The 27,185-nt window shown below is 35.9% G+C and overlaps 1 protein-coding gene across 4 annotated transcripts; it reads right to left on the bottom strand.

Moving 5' to 3' along the window:
* Positions 1-66: 66 nt before the first annotated feature.
* LOC135076178 (hexokinase type 2) lies at positions 67-25,599 on the bottom strand. Of its 4 annotated transcripts, none has more exons than XM_063970648.1 (9): positions 25,302-25,599; positions 14,837-14,999; positions 14,580-14,761; positions 14,320-14,493; positions 13,285-13,384; positions 12,280-12,469; positions 10,783-10,988; positions 5,524-5,750; positions 67-3,241 (listed from the first exon to the last, which is right to left on the bottom strand). In XM_063970648.1, the coding sequence occupies exons 1-9, from the start codon at positions 25,326-25,328 to the stop codon at positions 3,152-3,154; spliced, it is 1,359 nt and encodes a 452-aa protein (XP_063826718.1). In that variant the 5' UTR covers positions 25,329-25,599; the 3' UTR covers positions 67-3,151. The 4 variants fall into 4 exon arrangements, with proteins under 4 accessions (XP_063826718.1, XP_063826719.1, XP_063826717.1 ...); XM_063970649.1 differs by lacking the exon at positions 25,302-25,599 and adding an exon at positions 20,889-21,125; XM_063970647.1 differs by lacking the exons at positions 13,285-13,384; positions 25,302-25,599 and adding exons at positions 14,036-14,135; positions 15,565-15,937.
* Between the last annotated feature and the right edge of the window lie 1,586 nt (positions 25,600-27,185).

Here is a 27,185-nt window from a genome sequence, read left to right as displayed (position 1 = left end):
TGTATATTCGTGAACCACTATATTTTATTGTCAGACACTAAAAAAGGTAAAAAAGAAAACAGAAAATGTTTTTATATAAATTTTAATTTTTGGATAAGTAACATTGCTAATAGCTCATACACAGACGGAGCTAGCTATACATATATACAAACAATTCTTTCATTTTTCTAAAATGTCTCAACATAAATTTTCTTAAAATAACTATCTACAAAAATTATTGGTAGTTAGCTTTTTAAAATAACCACAATTTTTATAAACACTATTTTAATGCCGTTATGTACATAAACAAATATCAAACAAAGCTCCCAGGCCTTGACAAGTATTTACACAGTGGACAACTTTCATAACCCCAAGTGTCGGGCAGGATATGTACCAGAATTCTGCTGCTTCCTCCATTTTCACAGCTTTCCCTCAATATCATGATTTGTTTAATAAACCTTTACTTTATTACAAATAATGATAAGATAAAAACAACATTGAATTAGTAGTGGTAGGTGAAAGAGACCCATGGAATGTTGATATTTGCTGGTTAATAGATAGTAGGTACTCCTTTCGAGTTAACAATTCAATTAATGTCTCTTAAAACTGTAGTGTATGTTAGATATTACAATAATAAAGTCTAATAAGTTTATTTTACAATAACAATTGAAGATCATGTAATTATTCTTATTTTACAAATAAGTAACTAGAAGTTTTTTAAATTACACTAAATGTAAATACTCGTCCCCACTAGAGAGTTCAGTTATTCAAATGTTTCCCGACTTGTTTGGGTGTAAAAATTAGTAAAATAAAACTTAAATAAACATTGTTCCTGACAAATGTGTCATACAGAAACCGTGAAACAGATATTTCAACTTGTATTCTAGGAGGGACATACTTTTAGTATGATAGATGCAGCAGTTATTTTGTTACTGTGTGGCTTTGTGAAATACAATTTTACTTGAGCAATCTTGAAACCCGACTATCTGTAATTAATTTATCTGTAAGAAATATTCATCAAAAATTGTAATATACATTATCATTGATTTGCATTTGAGGGTACAATATAATGCCATTCATTGTAAATTTTATAGGTAGGTACTTAAAGATCTCAAAAAGAAGATATCTTTGTACTTTATCAATTAAGTTACCTACTTGGGATTAAATAATAGTATCAGATTCATATCATAAGAAATAATTAACGAAACTGGTAATATAAATAAAAAGTATGTACCTAAACATAATTAACTAACTCTACACTTAATGCTTAATAATTAGGTACACGTAACCCAAAAAGAGCATGCAACAAAAAGTGCAACAAGACACTCTTATTAAAGTAAAATGCACCTATTTTAATATAATCTAGGAACTATTTTAAGGTGTGATGTGTGTATTTAATACCATGATTCATGAAGTGGCCAATATCTTGTGCATGATTGTAGCATCACCATGGTGTAGCACGATAAAGCATTTTATGCCACATCTAATTGCATCGCTGAATGATTTCGTGCTATTCTTAAATTTGCAATACACACATTATCCAAAGAAAACTAGAATGGCAACGAAAACAATTCTTTAAAAAAATAGCCCTAGTTCTATCACAGTAAAATATCAAACACTTATAAGTACAACATAAGTATCTAAGACTTTAAAATAATTTTAAATGTCTCCAAAAGATCGATCGTTATTTTTTGTATTATGTTTACCATGAAACCAAAAACTATTTGAACATTGTTGACGAATACATTTTCAAAATCAATACAAAAATCATGATTGTAATTTACTCGATGTCAAGTCAACGGACTTTAGTAACTTATAATAGCGGCTTGAAGTGCATTGGTGATCTGATTAATATGGAATGATCAAAAAAGGTCACTCTACACGTAAATTATGCACACATGTGGATACACTTTCAACGCAATCAATTGTAGGTCAAAATCTAGTTGTACAAACTGCTTATTTTAAATATGTAACATTACATATAGGTAGGTGTTTGAACTTTTTAAATTCTGTTTTGGACCTATCTTAATTAGTTTTCATACTGGTAGAGTATGCAATTGTTTGTTAATTAGAATTATTCCACCCACAGATATCAACAGAAGACATAACGTAAATCCATTCTTACACTTATTAAACAATTTTTAACTGTTTTATAATCACTTATTGTAACACGAGTTTCTCCCCGTTAAATTATTTTAAAAACTACTTATTGCTAAATTAATAGTACAATGTCACTGAAAATAATAATGTGGGGCCAATAAAATTGTCTGCTGGCTAAGATAGACACTCGAAACCAAAATGCAACGCGTAAGTACTTAATTTCTACTGACACGATTTATTATTTTCAAATTCCAAATCACTTTCTTTCTATCCAAGTTGTAAAGTTAAGTATGTAAGTGGTAATAAAATATAATTGCCTTTTAATTTTAAGTAGATAGCCAGTTTTTTTTAATAAAAATAATTGAATCGTGACTAGACCGATTACAAAATTGAATAAGTACATGCTTATAAAATTTTTAGTAATATAAGGTATGAATAGAGTCAGTTTTGTAACACGTTATACTGTGCCTATCGTGACAAAAATCTTTAAATTATTTCGGAAAAATAATATACATAAATAATTTAATTTTACCAGAGAGCGAGCATACGATAGCAGCTGATTTAAGGATTGAGGATCTAAAGATTAAAACATTTTACTCTTAATCACACTCGCTATCACCTCTCAGCGCTCGCTTGAGAGGTTGAACCCTCTAATAATTTTATTTTTCAACCTAAAAAGCAGACTATTAAAGCAACTAACCGAAGTACTAACTCGCTCGCTTAACTTACGCAACCTTGCCCGCTTATTGGAACAGACCACGCGAATCCTCGTGAGGGTTCGTAATGATACTTATGCAACCGTTCAGTTGAAAAATAAATCGGTTACTGAAAATATGACGTCGGACGAATTCGCCGAAGTACGTCATCTCCGTCATGATATGATTTCGATGTTTACCAAAAATATTAAAATAGATTTCTTGCATAGTGAACTTCGGAGTCGCGTCAGCTGCGGCCGAGCCAACGCATCGGGCGGAGATTCCTCTCAAAATAGAATAACAGCTACCTGCGCCGCTTTAGTGGTTATTTGTCGGTGTGCGATAGCGTCGAGCGAGCGGGGGCGCCGGCCTGAGGCCTACGCGAACTGTAGCCTCTGGCGGCAGGCCACCGCCGCCACCAGCGCCGCGCCGCGCCCGCTGCCGTCCTCGGAAAGCATCAGGTCGAACTAAAACAAACAATAACATAACATCATTCAAGCGTTCAATACGCTGCCCAATATCGATAGTCAGATATCGAGCTGTCCTTGTAAATAGTCAAATTTGATGAGCTGGCTATCGGCAGGTGTCCTTACATCGATATCACCAGGATTATATCATTTATAGCTCTATCAATACTCCTTTATATTGTTGTACTACTGTCGTACATTAGTATATCTGTTACGGTCAAAGTGATAAATGTGAAAATTATGAATAATCGCCGGTTATTATGAATAATTACCACATGATTTGGTAAATGTGATTAATATGAGGTCATATATGTGTGTATAAAACTAAATAGGCGGCTTAGGGGTGGCCCAAGGGCCACCCCCGCCGCACCTTAACCTATTTTTCACTTTAAATCAAAACATTATGTTATAGGCATCATGGAAAAGTAATATTATGCAAGAAACATTCCAAACTCATTTTGCCAAATTATATTAATATATGATATCAAAACGTTCAAAAGTTTGGCTGTACACGAACACGTACACAAGATGTTGTTCTCTTTTATGAAATTTGTTAGTACTAAGGTTGAATTATTAAATAATCACTGTTAAATGTGATTAATTTATCACTTTCACCGCGACTGTCGGGAATTATTAATAATAACCGGTTATTATTAATAATTTTCAATTTATCACATTAACCGTAACATATCGATCGAGGATGGTCAGTGAACGATTACAGGTTTGATTAAATTCCTGCGAGGCCTTAATGTTAGTATTATTTATCTTGGGACATAAAATAGTATTTTTTAGTAGAATGATTAATTTATGAATAATATTATTCACATTAAAAACGATTCTCGACGGCGAAGACGGTGCTTATGATTAAAGTTCAACTGCTGTCCTTCATTCATTAAGACAAACAAGTTTATCTGGGCGTGACTTTTAAATACCAGGGGCTCGTCTTGTTAATGTAAATAATAGTTATTATCAATCGATTCAGGGCATCCGCCTGCGCAAACAAAACAACCGAGCGGCGCGTTCTCGTTGGCCATTCAAATGGGTGGCGGCCAAAAAACTTTGAACTCTGATAACTTTCAGTAACGTTTATCTTTGGAGTTTAATAAATGCCTCATTAACAGTCATAAACCGCTTATTTTCTTACTATATTATTATGATAACAATGGAATCTTTTAATTTGTGCGATTGCCAATTAATAGATTTATTAACTTCCTTGGTAAATTGCGTCAGTCGTTAAAAGTATATTTTTTATCTAATCATAAGCATTAGATGTAGGAAGCAAGCATTATGATATAGGTTTTTTTTTATGTGACTGGAGGCAAACGAGCAGACGGATCACCTGATGGTAAGTGATTACCGTCGCCCATAGACACCCGCAGACCCAGGGTAGGTAGGCATTTTAATTTAAAATTACTGATGATATGTTAACTAGTGACCTTAGCATTGACTTAAAAGTAAACAGTACAACAACCTTTTTCCGACTACACTGTGAGATTTAATTATTCTTCTCGAAACAATGATAGCTCTCTAAAGCTTTCGTAGCTAAATTTCATGAAATTTGCGTACAGAGTGCGTCAGCCGGTTGACGTCATTGTTTAATCTGCATAATTTGTTATTTTTAACAAGTAGCCAGTTTACGTGACAACAGTCGTGACAACGGACACGCTGTTTTCATGTTATTCTACAATATCCCCGTTTAAAAGTCCAAAATATTGTGTCCATTCGTTGTTGGGTTCAGCCACCCATTGTGCGGCATGTGTTACGTCAATTTGAATGCGGCTATTCCTATCATCATTATTTTTCAATGATGCGCGTTCCACCCACGCCAAACAACTATCACGTGAAAGTGGATTGTGGGGGTGGTACGAGTAGGCATACATTGATATAAATGAATTGGAAATACAGATTTAAAAATACCTAATGTCGGTTCAGTTGTGAAAATGAAGATTTTCAGATCTTATTTCAGCACTGCCACCTCAGACTTCGAGTCCTATTTTGTGCTTCGAGTGAGGCACTTTGTCACACTGCCCAGGCGCAGACCGCCGACTTTTAGTTGGCCGATAGTTTAGTCGGGCTGTCAATCAGTATGGACATGTATGAAAGTGCGCACATTACACCGATTTGATATCGGCCGATTCTTCAAACAAATTAAATCGGGCCCAACTATCGGCCAACTAACTGCGCCTAGGCTAAGTTATTAGATTTTAAGGTAGGTATTTAAAAGGTTTTGGACATCTTTCATCGGCATCAGCAGTATTCTAGAAGGTATCTTCGAAGCTAACCTGTATGCCCGGCCGGACGAGCTGCGCGATCTTCTCGCACATGAGCGCGTGGAAGTGCGGGTGGAACCGGTAGACGGAGCCGTCGATGCCGACGGTGACGCGCGGCTCGTTCATCTTGTTGAGCAGCGTGGCGATGCCGGCGGACACCAGGTGCGCCGCGCGCCGCGATATGCACTCGCACACGTGCCGCACTGCTGCCATATCGGCTTCCGTGGCGTGGGCCAGGCCTGTAAAAAGAAAACAGTTTTATTTTCAAAACCAACTCTGAAATTACTTCGAAGAATTTTCGCCCAGCCCAGTGATGAAAACTTGGTAAGTGCTGTAAAGACAATGTTCTCATGTACAAACGACGGCACAACGAATTACCGAGATGATATCGTAAATTTTTTCCCATAATTTACCTAAAATATTACAACATTGCAAGCTTTGCTAATACCGCGATGCCGGTGTAATATAAAGAAAATTTTAAACTAAACTATAAAAATTATTCTACGAAAATTATTCTAAAAACTAGCCCCACTATCTATTGGAGACCCAACTGGTCCAATTGAGACCTGACTTCTTTCTTTTCATAAGTAATTACAGTACTACACTTTCTCCAATTTTTCTTACGTACGAGTATAACAAGGTAGATGCTTATCGCACTAGTAAAGATAAAATCGACTTAAAGAAATAATTGATTCGTCAAAAACTTACCTAATAGCGCTAGGTAATGAGCAATTACTTTGCGGTTTAGCCACAATATCGGCGCTAATACTTAGTTGAGTCTATATTTAACAAGCTAATTTGTGTTTTTACAAGGACAGGCAATACAAGTTCAGTGTAAATTAAAATTCATTACAAAAACTTAGCGTGACAAATACCTACAAGCGATTTGTCTCGTCACTATTGCATTGCGAATCTGAGCGGCGTTAAAACCAAAAAAATATTTCAATAACAGCTTGACTCTGAAAGTTTTTGTCTTCAAAAGAAATATTTCAATAATTGCCTCTGAATATTCAGCACTATTTAGAATTTTGGCATGGCTATCAACAGTTTTGAGATAAGCAGGAAAATACGATTTATTTTTTAACACAAATTCATTTCCTATCAATATATTTTAATGCAAACCTTGGCATTTATTGTATAGTTGCTTAGGTCTTTGTAAAGTTGTCTTGCATACTATTAAGTTGGCGAATAGCATCTATCTATGTACAGTCGGTGTCAAATAATTCGTGACACCCAAAGTGGCCAAAAAGTTGACAACTTATCCTTATTCCAAATTGAACAAAGACGTGTTGCGCTATGTAAGCTATTTGGGTATCGCGAATTAATTTTACGCTGACTGTACATTAATAGTTTATTAGTAGTATTTGATTGTTATTAGATATCATTATCAAACGACTATTGAATCGATATCTAAATATAAACAATTTGCTACTCCAGCGTACTAGGAGTACCGATCACGCGTGAATCCGGTTGATAAAAGAATCCGGTTTTTTACAGAGGGGCAAAGCTCAAAACATACCCGCCCAGTATTACTTAACGTTCTTCGTTTAGAATCGTTTGCATCTGTAAACAGTGATTCACATCGACAGTTGTTACTTTTTTGTAAGTCTCGCTCCATTCTTCTTTAGATATAGGTAATATGCATTATATGCTAGCCTTATAATAAATACATGCCAGCATATACGTTAACTGAAAAGTTTTATAATTAGTAGAAAAATAAATGAGATGCGATTTTCAGCTTTATGGACAATGATTTCATTGCATTGCCTTCATTATGCATTATAATAATCGTTACAGAACAGACCATACAGAATAATTCATCAATAACTCACTTGTTGTATCATACAAAGAAGACCTGTTTGCGACCAATCGTCAATTGATTAAATCAGTAAATAGGATCAAAGTTTATAATATTTATAAACATTATATGTGTATACCTAGTTACTAGGTACGCACTACATGATTTAAGGTAAATATTATTGCAACTTACGTAGTTTTAGTAGTTGAATAGTTTTGTAACAAATATATTTAATACCTACCTAGTCAGATCGTCTGTCCATTATAACGTGGCTGTAATGCTCAGGATTTTAGTTGGCAGTCTTACTCAGTATTTCAACTTAAAAGGAATACCATTTATATGTAACGATACAAGTACTAGAAACACTGAACGGTTACTGGAGTCTCACAGTTACATACAATGTTACGTCATTCGGCCAATTTAGGAAAAGTTTCCGGTCAAATCAATTGATTTCTTAATTAGCCAATCGATCCCGGCACCTACTCAAGGCAATTCTGCGTCGAACGCTATTGGGTCCATGGCAATAAAAACCTAAATATGTATGTGTATATTTTGTATGTTAGTCAAGAGTAATCTCTGGCCATACTGCTCCGATTTTCGACTGTATTTATCGATCGACAGCGTCACTTTTTCCGAATATTTTGGGATAACTATTTCTGCATCAATATTTTTGCAAAATCTGTGCAAGACTGCGGTAAAGACGTAGTACATTTATCTAAACAGCTAACAATATAATAATACAGAAGTGACGCGGTTTTCCTCCTATCTTATGTCTACAATAATGTTTGCAGTTTTATTATAATAACAGTGAGCGATGAATGCTTTAGACAGGTCGCCTAGTTATGTAAGCTAATTTATTAATCTATCTTTATGTAATACATGTTATTATGGAAGCTAGTTAATCATGCTTAATCATCTGGTTGAAATGTGTTGCCTCTTTTAATAAGTTGTAAATTGTAGTGGCCATAATGTGTGTGTACTTGTTTCAAATTAGTGCGTCCACGCTAGATGACGCATGATGTTCTAATCAGTCGTACCGCTATACGTCAATGACACTTATCTCGACTTTTGTTGTTCTGGGTATCTAATCGCATGGGCTTGGCTCCGATACATCAAAGGGTAAGATAGTTGAGACAGTGATATCACTCTAATTCAAATCGATTAATAAGCCACGCTTGTCGCTTACTTCAATTCGATCGATATGCCATCATTTTTTGAGACCGTATGCGTATCGCCTTTAAATTCATTCTCGAATAGCACTCGTTGATGTCTTTTTCATAGTGATAAAAATCGCGTGCAAAAATCATTTTTCTTGTCAAGCTGTAGTACGTCTGAATTTGTTTGTCATGTTCATATGACGCAAGTAGCAAGGTGTCATGCAGTGTTGGCAAAAAGTTAATCTGATTAATGATTAAAAATTAATGATTAAAATCATAATCAAATTTTTTTGATTATGATTAGTTAATCATTACTCAAAAATTTTGATTAAGATTAATTAATCATAATCATTAATCGTTAATTTGATTATTTGATTAACTATCTACTATTTTCATAAGAAAAGGGTTGGGAGTGTATGAAAAGGTACCCGCGACTTATAAAATATCTAGCAAAGGGGGGATCTGGAGTTATACTGTCGTTTTCCCAAAAAACTGCGTCACTGTTCACTACTCAAAACACTTATCGCACTAGTTTTGTTTCTCACAATTCCTTCTATTCTTCCGGTATCCTCCAGCAAAATTGGGTCAGGAAAGAAGTTAAGCGGGCTGGCTGACGATAGGGGAGAAGTCCTAAACTAGGACGTTTTGTGTGTTGGGGAGGTGTAGGAGAGTTCGTACCAGAAGTTTCGGGGGGAGGCCCACGCGTGGGCAATTCAACGGAAAGGTGGAGTTGTTAAACTAGGACGTTTTGTGTGTTGGGGAGGTGCAGGAGAGTTCGTAACAGAAGTTTCGGGGGGAGGCCCACGCGTGGGCAATTCAACGGAAAGGTGGAGTTGCTAAACTAGGAGGTTTTGCGTGTTGGGGAGGTGCAGGAGAGTTCGTAACAGAAGTTTCGGGGGGAGGCCCACGCGTGGGCAATTCAACGGAAAGGTGGAGTTGCTAAACTAGGACGTTTTGTGTGTTGGGGAGGTGCAGGAGAGTTCGTAAAAGAAGTTTCGGGGGGAGGCCCACGCGTGGGCAATTCAATGAAGGGTGGGGTTGCTAAGCTAGGAAGTTTTGCGTGTTGGGGAAGTGCAGGAGACTTCGTACCAGAAGTTTCAGGGGAGGCTAGGGGTGGGGGGCAGGTGGTGGGAGTGTGGGGTTGCAAGTAAGTGCTGGAGAACGGTAGGGGAAGTGGACTGATATCCTCCTACGGGAGGTCGGAAGACTGCACCGCAAGTTTCAGCGAGGGAAGGGGGCGGGGGGCAGTCTAGGTTACCTTATATTTATCTAGGTATGACCTGTCATAGAATTGTAGCCTAAAACCAAACATCTAATATTAGAATTCAATGTTTTAACATTGTTTTCGATAGAACATTTAAGAAGTTAATCAAGTTAATCAAATTAATGATTATTGATTAATGATTAACAAATTAATCATGATTATGATTACTTTTTTAATCATGATTATTTTAATCAGGATTAATTTAATCATGATTAAAATTAATCAAATTAATTAATTGATTAAAAAATTAATTGATTAGTGCCAACACTGGTGTCATGATGGCGCATCCGTGAAGTTGTGTTATTGGCGGATTTGAGTTTCGCAGTTTCATCACTACAAGACAATTATTGTTGATTTTTATTATTATCAAGCACTTATCTACTTCAAACGTAAGTAATCAAAGATGGAAGAATAAAAAATTGGTATCTAATTGCCTGCCTAAAGTCTAAAAGCTCAAAAAAGTGTGAGTGCGAAGAACCCACTTGAGGACTTTTGTTGAAAGCACGGGCCCCTCGCATTTTGTTTGAAGGACGGATGTGTTTTATTTATTTAGGTACCTAAACATAATATTAGCTTATTCGTTTCTTTTTTCAAATCAAAGGTAAAGAACAGTTTTTAGTCCGCCCCAATAGAAACTGAAAATTTGTGAAGCATAATAAAAATCGACTCAATCAGAGATTACGGTGGCTCATTATTCTTATCATAGGTTTTCAACTTTGAGTTGAAGTTCACGTTATAACGACTCGGTGTCAATTTTATCTTATTAATATTATAAATGCGAAAGTTTGTATGGATGTCTGGATATTAACATGTTTGTTACTCTTTCACGCAAAAACTACTGAACGGATTATAATGAGACTACAGTATTATTGTCTATAACCCAGAATAACATATTATTTATAATTTATGACGATCTGTGACAAACTTTTCACGCGGGTGAAACCGCGGGAAAAAGCTAGTTTGGCTATATTTGTTAAAAAAAATTGACACTTGTAACTGGCGCGGACTTCAGCTTGAATTATAATGTTAAAATAAATGAATAGTCAACTCACCAAGTTCCTCAAGCACATCCATGCAGCTGGAGAAGTCGCCAGGCTTGTCGGACTCGATCTCCGACACGTACTTGGTGTAGAAGCTGCCTCGCTGGAACAGCAGGTCGGAGCCGCGGCCGCCGAACAGCAGCCCCATCTTGGTGAACTTCACCAGCGCCAGGCGGACCAGCTCGCCCATGTACATGCCCGATATCATCTTCTCTTGGCTGAAATTATAAGTCATCATCATCATAAGGTCATTTTATCTCCACGGCAGGAGGACCACTCTATAATTTACTAGACGTCTTAATCAGGTAATTTATGCCCGTTTTCACCATCAATCCCCAATTTTAAGTGGCCCCTATGGTAACACATAATAGGAATTTTGTTTACATAGGGGATTGATGGTGAAAACGGGCATTAGTCTCCACTACAGGAAAACGATCCTATCTAATTTACTAAAGGCAAATGGAGGGTTTGGCCAACACCCCCCACCCACGCAGGCCAAGTCGGGTTGGGAAGCGTGACATTCGCATATTTCTCCTTTAGTCGCCTCTTACGACCTCTTACAACATGAGTATTCTATTCTATTCTTCCATAACCACAAGGCTAATGTGTAATGCAATGTTAATTAATATTTTTATTTAAAAAAAAACTAGTTGTATTATGATCATGTACCTAAGTAGGTACTCTTTTTGTTGATGGTAATAACATGTAACTTAAATATCATTCGTCTTTAATTTGATTAACACCTAATTATCAAATTACTGGTTCAGATTGGTTTGGAACCTGTTTACCTACGTAAAAAAACTGCAACAAGGAATCTTTTATACAAATGTTATTTATATTTACACATGCTGTACCTTGAACTTGGACTTTATCCTCAATGTTACGCATTGTATGACGAACTTAAACTCTGCTTCGTGACTTCATTTAATATTAAGAGGGGAACAATGCCTTGTGTGTTCTTTACATCTTACTTTATAAACATCTAGGTAATTTAATATCCCAAGCTAGTTTATTATCACGTTAGACTACTTCATTAGGTATGCAAACTAGAGCTGTCGTCGGCTTAATTTACATGTGCAAAGTATCGAGAACCTATTGTTGTTGGAACACTAGCATACTCGATCACTCATGTAACTTGAACCCTTGTTTTATGAACTTAAAACAGCATTGCTGTACTTTTCAGTGGCACTAAATTAAATAAATATTATCCTGTTATCAATAAGATACTTGGAAAATACAAACTTATCGATTTATTTGTAAACATAGTTGAAGTCCAAGAGTCGATAAAATGATGACCTAAAGATACGTTTTGCTTATACTGAGGATAATGACTGTATTTAAGTAGGTATATAATTAATTAATATTGAAATAATTAAACGCAATAAATCTTAAATATTGCAAATTATATGTATTACCTAACGTTTATGAAGAATTTTGTAACTTAACGGGTAATAGAGCAATGCTCTAGTAAATGATGCATAAAAGACAAGTTAGTAACTAAATGCTTACATCTGTTTGCCAGGGTTGATGGAATTGGAGTCCACCTCGCGGTCGAACTCTGTGCGAACGAAGTCCAGGGTCCCATCGTCGCCGAAGGCTCCCCACTCGGTGTTGATGAGCAGGTCGGGCTTGCCAGGCTCGCCGTCGAACAACTCGCAGTTCTCAGTTTTTTCTACGTAGCAAGCGTTACTCCCAGTGCCTGCATTCGTAAGTACCACTTTAGCATTTAACAGGATAAAGTTGGGAAATAACACTGACGCACACGCATGTGTCGACTGCGCAGCGTCAGAGGAAAGACAAGGTAAAGCATTACATTTTGTTAGTACATTTACACCAACAAAATTAGGATTGGTAAAAACATTTATTATCCCTTTAAAATATAATGCTTACTGTATTGTATTATTGCACTAGTTTGATAGTTCTGTGTTAAAAAAATATTTTTACAAACAAAACTGTAATCTGTCCCATTAAATCCTGATATCAAGTAAAAAATAAATCACTAACTACGAAAAATACTGAGTAAACAAGTTATGTGTAAATAAAAACCAAAAAGACAAGGAAAACAAGTAGAATGTTGTTATAATTGAACGCCAAAACTTGCAGCATCAAGCAAAAAGCGACATTGTGATTAGTTACTTAAGTTTACTCTGCGCAGCATTAAGGCAGACCCACGCAAAAAAGGATTAAAAATAAAGAATGTTGAACACCCATTGCGATTTGCGATTATGAAAGAATGACAATATGAATCATGCATCGTAATGATAGTTTTGAAAAACAAAGCCGGGGATTTACTTGGAAAAGATAGCTTGAATCAACACATGACTGATTGTTAGTTATTTTGTGCGCACGCGCCGCTTTGCGGTGGTCGGTGATGTATGTTAGCTAGAGCGAAATAATTGCTACAGTCAAAATACAAGGTTTTTTTTTATTTCGTGTTAATATAAAACGACGAAAACAAAACACCACTGACAAAGCTAAAAACCCACCACACTCACAAATATAATGTAAACCTACCAACAATGAGTCCTATTTTGCAGTTGTGGTTTTTCCACGCGCAAGACATCAATGTGCCGGTGGTGTCATTCAGTATGGCACATATGTCAATCTGTACGTCCTACAAGAGTGAGAAACATGCGTATTAAGAGATAGTTCCATTCCAGATTGATTTTATGAGACCATAATGTGAAGACCTGAAAATGTTGATGATGATTCCAGAGGCCTTCAGGTACATTTATAGCAACTCAGTTGACAATTGTATACAGCTGTACCTTCATATCTATTAACTAATTATACAGCATCACATTTGTTTAATTAATGCCACCAACTCTCATAGGCGCGTGTCATTTTATAAACTCTACATTAATTTTTAATAGCGTTATGTGCCAATCGATCACCTTTGTTTTCAAGGCAAAATAAAATTAAATGTGTTTTGTTTGAAATAAACTCCGACCAATGAAAACCAGTATATTGGATACCGGAATAAAATAAAATAATGACATTAAAATGTGGGTGCTACTTGTTTTGCTGTGATAAAAAAAATTGTAAAGGTAGGAATGCGGTAATAAAATAAAGCGAAATATTATTGCGAGTGAACTAAAGGAAAATTTTGAAATGGTCTCAACTCTATACAATCTACCACTGAACACACACACTGAGTTGTTATAACTGAGTCGACCTGACCGCCTCCATGGCTCTCGTTTTGTTCCAAAAGTCATGCCTTACAATACTAAATTTAGAAGAGAGCTGTTTATCATCGTCAACTCACCAATAATAATCCCTATTCGGCAACTAGGTTCCTTATGTGCACAGGACATTAGAGTGCCAGTGGCATCATTTAAGATACCCATCACAGACAATGAGAGGTCCTGGAAAATGTCTACTACTTTATAAAGGTAGAGCCAATGTGGGAGTGACAAGATTTACTGGTAGTCATTAAATTTGGAAACCAAGTGACTGAAACTTTAAAATCTATAAGAATAGAGGTGTGTTTCAATTCTCAAATAAATCATAGGAAATTATACTACATAGGATGATAGTGATTTAGCTTACCCCTCGTCTAGCGATCGCATCCTTCAGGCCCTGGACGACATCCTCGCCCACCACCCCGCTACAGGAGAACCCTTTGGTCCAGCGCTGAAGGATTCCTTTCGTGAGCCCCAGTTGTTTTAGAGGGAAACTAAACGTAAAGCCAAGGGCTAGGCGTTCTTCATACACGTTATGTTCCTAAAGAGGCAGAAAATAATAAATAATGAAACAATGTTTCTAACTTAAAAGTGAATGTTTCTATCCTTAGGCTATAGTAATTTTACCTTCATAAAGTTGGCTAGACACTCTGCTATATGGTCAAACAATGCGACTCCGGTACCGGTCATGATGTGACTAGGTATAGCATAAATTTTTGATTGCATATCGAAGTGATTTTCCCCAAGATTTATAATTAAAACTCGGAAATTAGTTCCTCCTAAATCCAGAGCCAAAAATTTACCACGTTCTGAAAAGACAAGTCTTCGTTATAGCAGCCGAGGGATATCATAAATAATTGTGGTGATAAAATATAAATATTTACCTTTCCCGTTGGGTAAATCCTGAATGTATGTGAGCCAACATTTGACGATGGATGTGGCGTGCGAGTCTTTGCCGAGCCCCTTTATGAGATCGTTATGGAGCCGGCTCATGATCTCCCGGATCTGTTTGTCTGTTAGGTGGAGAATCTCGCATTCTTCGCGAATCTGAAAAATATATTTATTGCTTAAATTATTACATATGAATTTACGTGCGTAAGACGCACTAATAGTACGGATGTCGGGAGTATAAAGGCAAGAGAGTTAATTTTAGAAAATGTCAAGTGGCCGTTTGTTTAGGGAGATCAATCATTAACTATCCGCGAAGTACGTTTAATAAAAAAAAATTAGCAGTTCAATGGCAAATATCGTAATGTGAACAATCACGAAATTAATTTCATTGTTGCACCAGTCCATGTTGATATCTGTTACGTGACTGCAATTTTTTTTGTGCATTATCTGATTATCAGAGGTGCGTACCGAATAATTTGCAATACATATTTATTTGGGGATAATTTGGAAAAGTCCTTTGATCCATAAGGAACAAATGCAATTTTCCTGCAGTTCATAAACTGAACGAGCGATTGTAAGCAAGCCGTTCATTATCGCGAACGAGTTTCACAAGGTCAAAGCGGTCATTACAACACTACCGTTGCTTTCCAATTTAATATTGAAGCCGGCTTTAAAAATATTAAAAACGTTCTAATCCGACTGTATTAATACTAGAACTCACCACTGGTAAATTATTGATGGCCATGCCCATTTTGACGTTTTTTATTCAACACAAATCTTCAATTAAATTAACTAAACCGTACACCTCACAACGCGCGGTTGAAACTTACGACACGTCTTGCCAAACTCGCAAGTAAATGAGGAATACGGCCACAATCGTCGGACGCGCTCTATACGAACCCGCTCTTTTTCATTCATGAATTGATACCATGCTGTTGTTATCTCACTCGTGTGAGTTGGAAACGTATGTATTAGAAGAGCACAGCTATACGGATAGAAAAAAACAAGGCCCCAGTAACCTAGTAGAGTGCCTAGGAAAAAGCTGAAAGTAGGAATAATTTTCTTATTTCCAGTACTTGAATTATTCATACATGAATTTGCCCTGTGGTGGTCCTGGCAGGGTTTATCGTTATGCTAATGAATGCACCGTGTGGTGCTCGCCTCTGGTGTTGGTTTCTGATTGGCTGACACGTGGGCTCGTTCGTGACGTCATGCGGCGCACATTCCTCGATTCCTATATTTACAAGTGCATTGGTAGTGGTGAGTTTATAGATGTGAGTTGAGTGGGTGTGTGCCGTGTGCCTCGTGTATGCAAGCGACGACTATAGACAGAACAGAATTATTTTATCAATTGCCGCCAACTTGTACTTTTATAACATTTGCCCCGAATTACTGGTTAAAACTAAAAGTGATTTAGTTTAGGTTTAGCTGGTTTAGCTTTAAATCCGGTGATAGTTCATTTGAGTGTGTAATTAGTTAAGATATAGGTAGGTACTTAATTATTATTTAATAGATAAAAACAGCTAAAGTTTTCAGCTTAGTTGGTAAAACTGGTAACAATACTAGGGGATTTCCTTTGAAATTCAGGACGATTATTTTTCTTTCAAGTGTCTTATCTTGTCTACTCCAAATCCATCCAATAATATCATATCAATACACCGAAATTTTAACTGGAATAAACCAGCTCCAAGCGGCTGGACATGGAAATTTTCCTCAAAATAATAAATGAACTGATAAATCGTTTGTTTAACTTCGAGTTTGAATTTTAATTCGGCCATTGGTCTTTTTATTTGATTAATGTAAAGACAGATCCCATCAAAAACAATACTTGTCAAAAAAACCAAGTCTCGCAACTCAGTTGTTCTACGGTAAAAAGTTGTGAGATCCATGTAATACCAAGTCCAGGCCAGGAAATCTTTAACGTTTTACATAAATTATTGACTTGGCCATCGCACTAAATAATTTAATTTACACGTGTTTTCATGCGATGGCCAAGTCAATATATTTATGTAAAACGTTAAAGATTTCCTGGCCTGGACTTGGTATTACATGGATCTCACAACTTTTTACCGTAGAACAACTGAGTTGCGAGACTTGGTTTTTTTGACAAGTATTGTTTTTGATGGGATCTCATTTCTTTTTGTATTTTGTAGACAGCAGTTATGTATCTAGAAAACTGGACCGAAATTGAAAAATTTTACTCGACTTGGCGGTTGCACTACCGTGCCCCCAAATATTTAAGTTTTTCCTTGATTCATACACCAAACACTACTTATATTCCAAATTTGAAGCTTCTAGGTCTGCTAGAAGTGCCTTAGAGTTTTGATGATCGGTGAGTCAGTGAGTCAGTCAGTGAGTGACAAAATTAAGTAACTTTGACCCGTTATAATTCTTAAACTACTGGTTCAAATTGAATGAAATTTTAAATATACCGTGTCTTTACAATGCCTGCATAGCTAATGAAAATTCAGCCTTCTAGTTTTATCCACAACGAAGTTACAGGCGGTCGAAAATGGCCTGAATTGCTTCGAGAAAAGGATGGTACGGCCGTGCCGCTTTTTTGCTCGACTTGGTGGGGGCACTGCCGTGCCCCCAGATTATTAATGTAAAGACAGATTAAACAATCTGTCTTAAGGATCTTATCCAACATTCTTTTTGATTGCAATCTAATCTATAGCAGACAGAAAGAAAATACTTAGTTATAAACTCATAGGTATTTGATAATGAATAAGATTTTATTATTTTTAAAGCACTCGATTTTTCTCGTATGCAAAATTATAGTAATTCTAGGGCATAAGACAATCCCCTGAAGGATGACGAGGTCCACAAATCATCTTCTGATTCTATCAACTACTTTATCAACTGAATGTCACTGGCAGTCGGCGTAAAATCGTTCTTCTGCAAAATCTTATCTCAAAATAAGAAAAAAAAAACTGGATGAATCTCGTTTTGAGTGGCCGTGGCATTTTCCTTTAATTTAAATAACAAACGACATGGCGTTGAAGATACATAGTTCGCTATGCTATAATTTATATTATGAAAAAATCTAGTTATTTTTACTACAATTATAAAACTACATTAACAGTAATTTTATACTATTTAAGTTTCAGTAATCCGTGCCTTTTGTTAAAAAAAATACTGACTGAAAATATAATTGACGGTCTGTACTCTGAAGCATAATAAAAGTCAAATAAAGAGTGCTACGTAAAATTACGACGTCACTACGAAAGTCCTTGCTCCCTGCTACGTAAATGCTACCAAGGACTACGTTCTACGACTACGTTACTACGACCTTCGACTACGACTACGATCTATGTCTACGACCTACGTATTGATCTCTATTTATAATGTTATCTTTGTATTATTTTGTTGTTAAGTCCCGTCTTCTCTTTTGTGTGGCTTTTCGTCTTTTTTGACCGTCTTCAAGATTTTCATTATACTAACCTGTCATTACACAGGTCATCATGTGATGTAAACTTTCAATTTTCTTATGTATATTCGGATTTTCGTCACGGTTACATGCAACGTGCTGCCTTTTATCAGTCTAAATCTCTGTGAAAATAGTTATACTTTTTATGATAATGAGCGACATTTTCGGCCGGCCTTGATAAATTTTATAATATCTTGCAATCTTTCTGTACCTAAGCCGCATTTTAGTCATTCGTTATTTTCAGTTCTCTATAAAATTATTGAAAAAAGCAGTGCAGCTTTTTTTAGAACATTGTTTGCCGCACGTCAGGACGAACGCACGTCGAGGCAAGTTCTTGGCATAGAATGTTGTTTATTTTTAAGACCGGTGTCTCGTGACGACGCTTTTTTTATATGTTGAATCATATAGCAATTTGCATCAAGTTTGTTTATTGGAACTTTCGCATGTATTGTAAATGTCGCGGTTGTAAATGTTATTCCAGAAGTGTTGTACGTGACGAGGTATGAGTTTATTATAAGTTTTTGATGAAAAAAAAAGGTTAATGACATTATTTTGGTAGTTGTCTCATGTGAGCTCCAAATAGTTGTTAGTAAAAGTACGGCTACATTAGTACAATGTAAAAAAGTTGGACGATATCAGTGTCTGACGCACAATCGAGCCAGACAGCACAGTCATGGCACCTCAGCTTAGAGTGGCTCGATAAAGCACCGTATCGGTTCCAGATAAAGTTTATAAAGATTCATTATACCTACACACTGATATCGAGCAATATCATAATCTGTCTGTTGTGAAAACCCTCGTGCAGTGTGCAAGTGTGTCACATGGCTTTTGCAACGAGTGTGATGCTCTTTTGCGCATGCATAATTAAACTTCTTAAATTAATATCAAAGTTAATTAATTTTGTTATTTTAATAACACTCTTCTTTAAATCTTATCTTGTTTGAACTTTGAACTAAGATGTTTTTAACCTTTCGTGAGGTGTAATAAAATACAAACATTGTTTTAATTGGAGATGATGACACCTGAATGCCAATGAACTAATCTTATTTAGCTAGTTAGTCTACGCAATATAAAATCAATTGGGTATCTCTGATCACTGACGATTTCACTATAGATAAAAGTAAAAGTGAGCCAAGTTCAGTGGATCTGTTGGTTATTTTTAAATGGACTACAAAGTGTATAAATGGAGAACAAATGAATAATAATTCATCCAAGCGTGTATGTAATATTAAAGTGTATCACTCACATTTGCATATAAACTGTGAAGGCACATACTTCTGGTAGAAACTGGTTATATCTTAACATAAAATCCTCTAATTCGATATGCTAATTAAGTCGCTAAATGCCAATTTGCGAATGTATGTAAATAGATTTGAAAACGACGATAGCGACTGACTATTATGTCGTTTATGGTATCTTTAATATAGAACTTTCCTACATAAAGTGTTAATTTTAGGCGATAATTTCTTTATTTTTAGGGTTGCTGACCTTGATAAGAAAAAAAGGGAACTCTTGTAGGATCATTAGTTCACTACTGTGTGTACTTTTTACTGGGACGTGTTGAGGTAGAAATTGAAATTGCATAATCTCTATCAAATAGGTCTCTAGGTCTGATGATTAAGGTCTTTTACCCAGCTTCTATACCAAACCATTTGGTGCGTGTACTCTGTTTTTTAGTGTTTAAGTTGTTATTTATTTGTAACGCTTTTAATACTTGCATCAAATAAATACTTTCTTTCTTCTTTCTTTAAAAAACCAATTAAAATACCTACTCCTACTTACATAACTATTAGCTTGTTTTCGTATTTTTTCAAAAGAGGAAATAAAAGTATGAAAAGAAAGGTAAAGCAGGTACGGAACCCTCAGTTCGATTCTAAGTTGACAGATTTATTAGATTTATTGACTTTGGTTGCAGAAGGATGAATAATCCGAACAGTCCTTGGGACTGCATAATGAGATGGTAATATACAGCAACTCTTACGATGGGAGGACACCGAAATTTTGACCTTTGCACGTGTCGCTGGAGCATGACCTTGAGCCACGACCTTGAGCGCCGACCGGCTGCCTATTATAGGATTAATATCTACCGAATGAAACAACATTTATTAGCCGGATTGAAATATATTACGAGCTACATTTACGACCTAAAATATTTTAATATCTGAATCGATGTAAAAATAGTTTGGTGCTGCTCTGCCTGAAGGATATTTTAGCCTTTCAGACTTGTCATAAGTACGTTGCCTTTTATTGATATTTAAACCGGTACAGTGAATAGACACTGACTTATTAATAAGTAGCCGATTGAAAGCACATTTTGCAGTAGGACTTAACATTTTCGTTAAATTAACCATTGTTCTCAGTGGAATATGAAAAATAAATACCTATGAGTAAAACAAGTAAAAAACGTATGATTTTCTACATAACACATACATACCATACCATTTAACATAACCTTAAATGGTACCATTCATTCATAATGCATAAAGTGCAGTACAGGAGCAGCATCTTAGAATTTAAATTTTACCGCTGGCTCAAATTGAATACATTAAAATGTAGCATCACTTAATTACTGTGAGGAAATTTTTGAATTCATGCAAATATTTGATAATACTCACGATGTCTCGCGCTTGACGCATATCGATTCGTCTTGTCAGTCGCGACGACTGAGATAAAAGGTGATGAACGAGTAACGTTGGGGTCCACAGGGTGATGTCATAAATTCCACCGGGCGCAAAATTGCAATGATATCCGCGTTAAGGCGAATACCGGTATCAGTGACCGCGTAGTCGTGCTGAAGTGAAAGGAGCGGAGTACTCTGACCGGCAGAACTCGGAACACTTGCTAGTCGAGTCGCGCGAGGTCACCTTGAGACGCGGCGGCCGGCGCATGTGCACCACACCCTCGGCCTCGCCCCGCGCGCCTCCGTGACGTCACGCGCGCGGGCCCCTCGGCGCCATCTACCTACCGCTCACGTGATGCCCTTCACGTTCACGCAAACTATACTAACGTAACTGACGAAATAGCTGTCAAACCTTGCGTTTAAGGAGACCTCAAAGATTTTTTCTGTACGTCTATTTGTCCTGCTAGGCGTTACCATGCTTATTTGCTTGACTCAATACAAAACCTAATGCAAGTAACAGAATTTCCATTTATTATTTACAAGGAAATTCTGAAACAATAGGATCAAATCGTTATCAGTTAAGCAGATACCTAATCAATTAACACTCTTGCTTGAGTCCTGACTGACATTTTAATATTTATGAGGGTGTTTTGCATTGTTTTGTAATTAATTTATTACATGAAAGGCATTTATTTACTAAGTAATTATTATCTTTAGTGATTAAAAAAAAGAACACTTATGAAAGGTTCGCTACATGTAACAATAGATTTTCTATTATCTGCATGGTACTCTTAAAGTCCCAAGTATCAATAAGTTTCTGTTTAAAGTAATTATTCCTAATCATTCAGAACCATCGTTTCAGAGTATCAAACTTTATAACTTTTTAAAAAAATAAAACCGACTTCAAATGCGTGAACACAAAAAAAAAATTGCGTATAAAAAAGTTCATCCCCAATTTTCCACCCTTGGGGGTGAAATATTTTCTTCAAATTCGCATGAAACCACCCTTTTGATAATACCTATTCAACAAAAAAATAATCGTTCAAATTGATTTATAATCGGCGGAGATATTGCGTATAAAAAAGTTCATCCCCAATTTTCCACCCTTGGGGGTTGTTTTTTCTATTATTAAATTTAAATGGGACCACCCTTGAGGTATTACCTATACGCCGAAAAAAGATTTGTTCAAATCGGTTCATAATTGGCGGAGTTATCGCGTAACAAACATAGAAAAAAAAAAAAAAAAAAACATACGGGTCGAATTGAGAAGCTCCTCCTTTTTTTTGAAGTCGGTTGAAAATAAAGAAAAGTAACCGCAAACAACAAAAAAAACTAGAAAAAAAACTTGGAACTTGGCTTATGCACTCCATGTTTCAATATGATGAAAATCGAAAGAAAAAAATGACTGTAAAACATTGCAACTTTTTACAAATAACTCTCGATTTATAACATGTTTGTTTTGTGTCCTCATAATCGTTAACTACTCTAAAAGTAATATAACTTATTGTGCCTTATGTTATGTAAGGAGGTAGCTATTGTGACTATAAGGAGAATTCTAGGACTGAAAATATGGCAATGGTATTGCGAAACGAGTTTAGCGAGAGCGACGGCCGGTCGGGCACGTAGCTCGTCGTTTTGCGGGACATGCGCTGGCGCACCTACCATAACCGCGCTAGGGTGCAGTATACCCACTTGTATTTACGTCTATTTAAAGAAGCGCCCACCAAAAACCACCAAACGATTGAAAAAATTGCAAGTTTACTGTCCAAATAAGGAATCGTTATTGCATAAAAAATGACACCAGAAAATTACGAAAAAATACTTTATATAGATGACCCACGCTGAACTGTCCCACCAAACTCAATGACAGGGGGGCGCTACCATCGTTCAACTATATGGTTTCCAACATGGCAAAAATCGGAACCAGCGATCCGGTATTGACGGTGGCGCCCCACTGTCAATGTCATCGATAGGACAGTCCAGTATTTTGGAACTATAGTAACTTAGAAATCGAGAGCTCAGAAGCTTAAATCACGCATCGTGACTAGGGAGGGAGGGGATGTAGCAAAATAATAGCTGATATCAACTGGAACGCAGAATATACTAGAAAAATCGTTGAACCTGTTTATCTAGAGCTGGCATAGAGCTTGCACTGACTTTCCAGCCACAACGCCACCTGGCCTTCACAATATTCTAAAGACAGACTGTCAACCTTCTGTTTCTAATTGTGTTGTGGCGCGCGCGGGTGTGTCAGGCAGACGTGCCTCCGGCTGCGTGTGCGCACCGTCACTATTACTGGAAATCCTTTGCAAAAAGGTAATCAATAAGAAGACTTTGTACAAAAAGAATGGAAAGCTAAATGTAAATACATTTTTTTAATATGATCTTTTGTTATGTCTTGCAAAATGTGCTATTGGATTACTCCAGTTGCAAGACGGTGTGCTATTTTTTTTTGGGATGAGTTGGATTAGGTACCTACATTCTATTTGTTGAATTCTTTTAGCTGATTTACAATTTAGGTGATGAATATTGTTGTAAACGTCATGTAAAAATGATTCAATGCGACAATTTCATTTATCGTTGGCGATTTATCATTGACTTAGTTGGACTAGGGGAAGTCCTTTAGATACCTAGATAGATAGCTAAGCTTATGGTAATGCAGGTTGGATTTTTCGAGCGATAGAGACGGATTAGTCAACAGGACAGGGTTTAACTAGCAAGCTTTATAATACAGACAAATGTATGAAGCGAATCCAAGAACTTACTTCGTTCTTAGTTGCATTTAGTCTGGGATGCAGAATATTTTTTATTGTTTAATTTTCCTTACTTATATCATTCGATGTAACTTGATTTATGGACCTTTTCGAATCACATCAATGAAATCAATGAAACATCTGTTCTAAGCTTGCTTGTTAAATATGAACATTCATATTTATGATTTAGGTAGGTAAGCATGAAAATGTTTTTTAGATGCCACGGTTACAGTTATACTCAGTCTCAATTTCATCTTAAAGATACGCCTTTAAACAATAGTTATAAACTTTAATTTAATGCTAGATAATGATCTACCATTTGACATGTTTATTATTTTTCCGCCAAAGTCACAACAATCACTTTGCCAGGGATTTACCGGGTAGGTAATGTAACCTAGAATTTAATTGCAATCTTTCAAGCAATAAAAATATGATATCACCGTAGATTACAGTCAACTGTCTTATTATTGCTGTTATCTTGACTTTATAAAACAACAACGTAAATGTACCTCACTGAAAGATATAGGCTGCGCCATAAATTGTAGCAACCTTGCAGAAAAATAAGGCTGAACAATATCTAACATTGACGTCAAATTGGATAGTTGACACTATTGACCAACAACAAGGCATAACTAAAAGAATGCTTAATTTTAACCATGAAAACTCTATTATATTTAAATTAACTGTAAAATTAGATTTTCACCTGCTTTAAAACCATGCGCCCTCATGAGTGGCGTCATAGGCTATTCTCAATCGGAGGCTATAATGCCTAACGTCGCATTTGTTTATCGCGTTTTGACAACTCATAAAAGTAATTTCAAATGGTGGTGTCAATTCTTCGTAGTTGGCTTCCTCCTGGCTCTACTGCCAGTACCGACTACCAAATTTCAACAAACAATGATGTTTGATGAGAGTTACATATACATATATGAATACCAAGTCTATTTATTCATCACAAAAATGTGATTTCCCTGAAGATTACCGGTATAATCTTATCAAAATCCACTTTAATTATTATAGGTAAGTACTTAAAAGGTTTTACGTGAGACGCGTCGCACGCGCATATTTTAGAATACCCTAGCTTAGTTCTAGGATAAAAACGACATAGGATACTAGGTATTAAAATGTAATGCTGCTTCTATCATTGAAAATTTTATTTAATTCTTTAGGTATTTACAGAAAGTACCCATTATAAACAGACAGTTAAACAAAACACAATCAATATTTTTTTAAATCTATGTGGCGACTTGGCCATAGAATTTTGTATTATTCATTTTAATTAAAATGGAGCTCTACAAGTAGTTGAAGATTGTGTGATGAATAAGGTAACGTCATCATGAATGACAGGACAAACTTGGTAATTTCCTCGGACATTCAGTGAGGAAAAACTAACTTAATATGTAATAGAGGTTTGCTGAAGTAAATACTTATGACGATGAATCACAAATGCTTTTTGTGTGTGTTTATTATGTGAAAGCAATAATTTAAAGAAATGCAGTATCTCTTTCAATTTATTGTCGTTGAAATCCGTTACATAACTCTTGTTTCAATTGATGTTTGACACATACAAAATGTTCCATGTGTTATGATTAATGATGATGTGCAATGCTTGTGAGACTGCGTATGATATGTTTTGCGTTACTTTCATTTTTTACCTTGCTGTGCACTAAATCCTTGACCATCTTTTCCTGTTACGCTGCCGAGACACTTCAAAAACACTAGTACAGAGTCAGCGAGGAAATGAGTCAATAGCTTTCTGCGACGTCTTTTCTATAAACCGACACAATAAAACCCTTATCTTGTAAGAACCACAATAATAATATAATCTTTATCTAAATAGACACGGGGGAATAATGACACCAACTAGAATAAAGTTAACAGTTATTATCGTTATCCGTTAGGAATATTTCTAGACAATAAATTAATTCACTTTTATCAGCCGACAAGGAGCGAGTTGTATACGGTACTGGTGGTCCCATATCAAACTAAATCGAACGTCAGAAGGCATTCGTTAGGTAACCTGAAACGATGACCGCTTGGCACTTGACACAACAACACTTGGATGTGTACCAAGTTACACAGTACACAGTCTGAAATTATTTATTTTCCAAAGTTTATTGACTGTAAGGGGGAAGAGGAAGAGTAGGTAGGTATACAATAGCAGGTAACATGAAAAATTTTACCGCGATATTACATGAGCTCACCTTACTTTGACATTGACGGTGGAAGTTCCGTTACAAAATAGCCTATCTACCAACTCCATATCAAGTAGCATTTTCTAACCTTTTCCATTAGTATTATAAAGAAAATAGTGATTTGATAAAAAATACAGTTTACGATCCGGAAATATTTATTTGAACTAGTTTTATAAAAATTCTTAACATAATTATACATAAATATAGTGAACTAATAAGCTGAATAAGTTTCTGTTGTTGCAAAACAAAGGTGACCTTTACCTTGCGTTAATTAGAAGGGGAGCTAGGTAATGAAAGTGTAAACCAATTTAATTAGTTTTCTGTTAACAATCTAGGTTTGGTCTAGATGTTAAATATTATTTTTAATTCAGTCTTTTCAAGTAGCATTTTATAAAATAATATTGCGTAGGAAATACCAAATTAATCATAGCATCCACTTTTAGATACCTATGGAAACATAGTAGGTACAACATTTGATGTATATGTAATGGTGACATTTGAAAATACTAATTCATTCTAAACTTTCTTTATTTTAAGGATTTTCTCGCTGAAAATAAGATATCCTGAAAAGCTCGAGCTGTCAGAATAGTAAAGGGATTTATCGCTATATGCATGTTTCTAAAGTAAAGGCGGAAAGCGACAATAAACATAATCTGCCTTTACAAAAATTGTTTTCGTGAACACTCCTGCGTATTTTATTGCCCAATCAAGCAATAAGCAAATGAAGAAAGAAAACAACTTAGTTATACCGATCGATAAGAAATGGATCATATTACAACAACGACTAATCCTATTGGAGTCGGCAGCACATCAGACTCTACATATTCTATTTTTTGTAAAAATCGCCCCTATTATAACTATAATAAGATATCATAGCATAGTATTTTATTTAAGGTGCTGTCCAGCTTAGTTCAATTTAAGAAACGAATAGTGAAAATTACTTTGCGACCCGCGACCCTCACTCCTTTGAATTAAGACTCAAAGTAGCCAATTATTTTTGTGAAAACTACTGTGTAACATAACGCAATTCAGCTTATTTTCCTCCAGGAAAACTTCATGTAAAGTGATATGCCAATATTTATAATGATGGTTTACGTAGAGACGTACATTAACGTACATAATGTGGTCTTATTAGATGATATATCATTTCAACCATCCTACCTCCTCAAACTTGAAGTAGAAGATGTACCCATAAAGTTGGCCAAACTTAGGGTAAATAAACCCTGAAAATGTGTAAGGACTCTACTTACGATAGTAAAGTACCTTACTCCTGATTACAACTTTCCCAATCCTCGTATTCAAAAAAACTGTTTCTGCATGTGTGTCCAAATCTATAATAAACTT

The sequence above is a fragment of the Ostrinia nubilalis genome, chromosome 11 (genome assembly GCF_963855985.1).
Source record: "Ostrinia nubilalis chromosome 11, ilOstNubi1.1, whole genome shotgun sequence".
NCBI classification, from domain to species: domain Eukaryota; kingdom Metazoa; phylum Arthropoda; class Insecta; order Lepidoptera; family Crambidae; genus Ostrinia; species Ostrinia nubilalis.
This window is presented reverse-complemented; position numbering and strand designations above follow the sequence as displayed.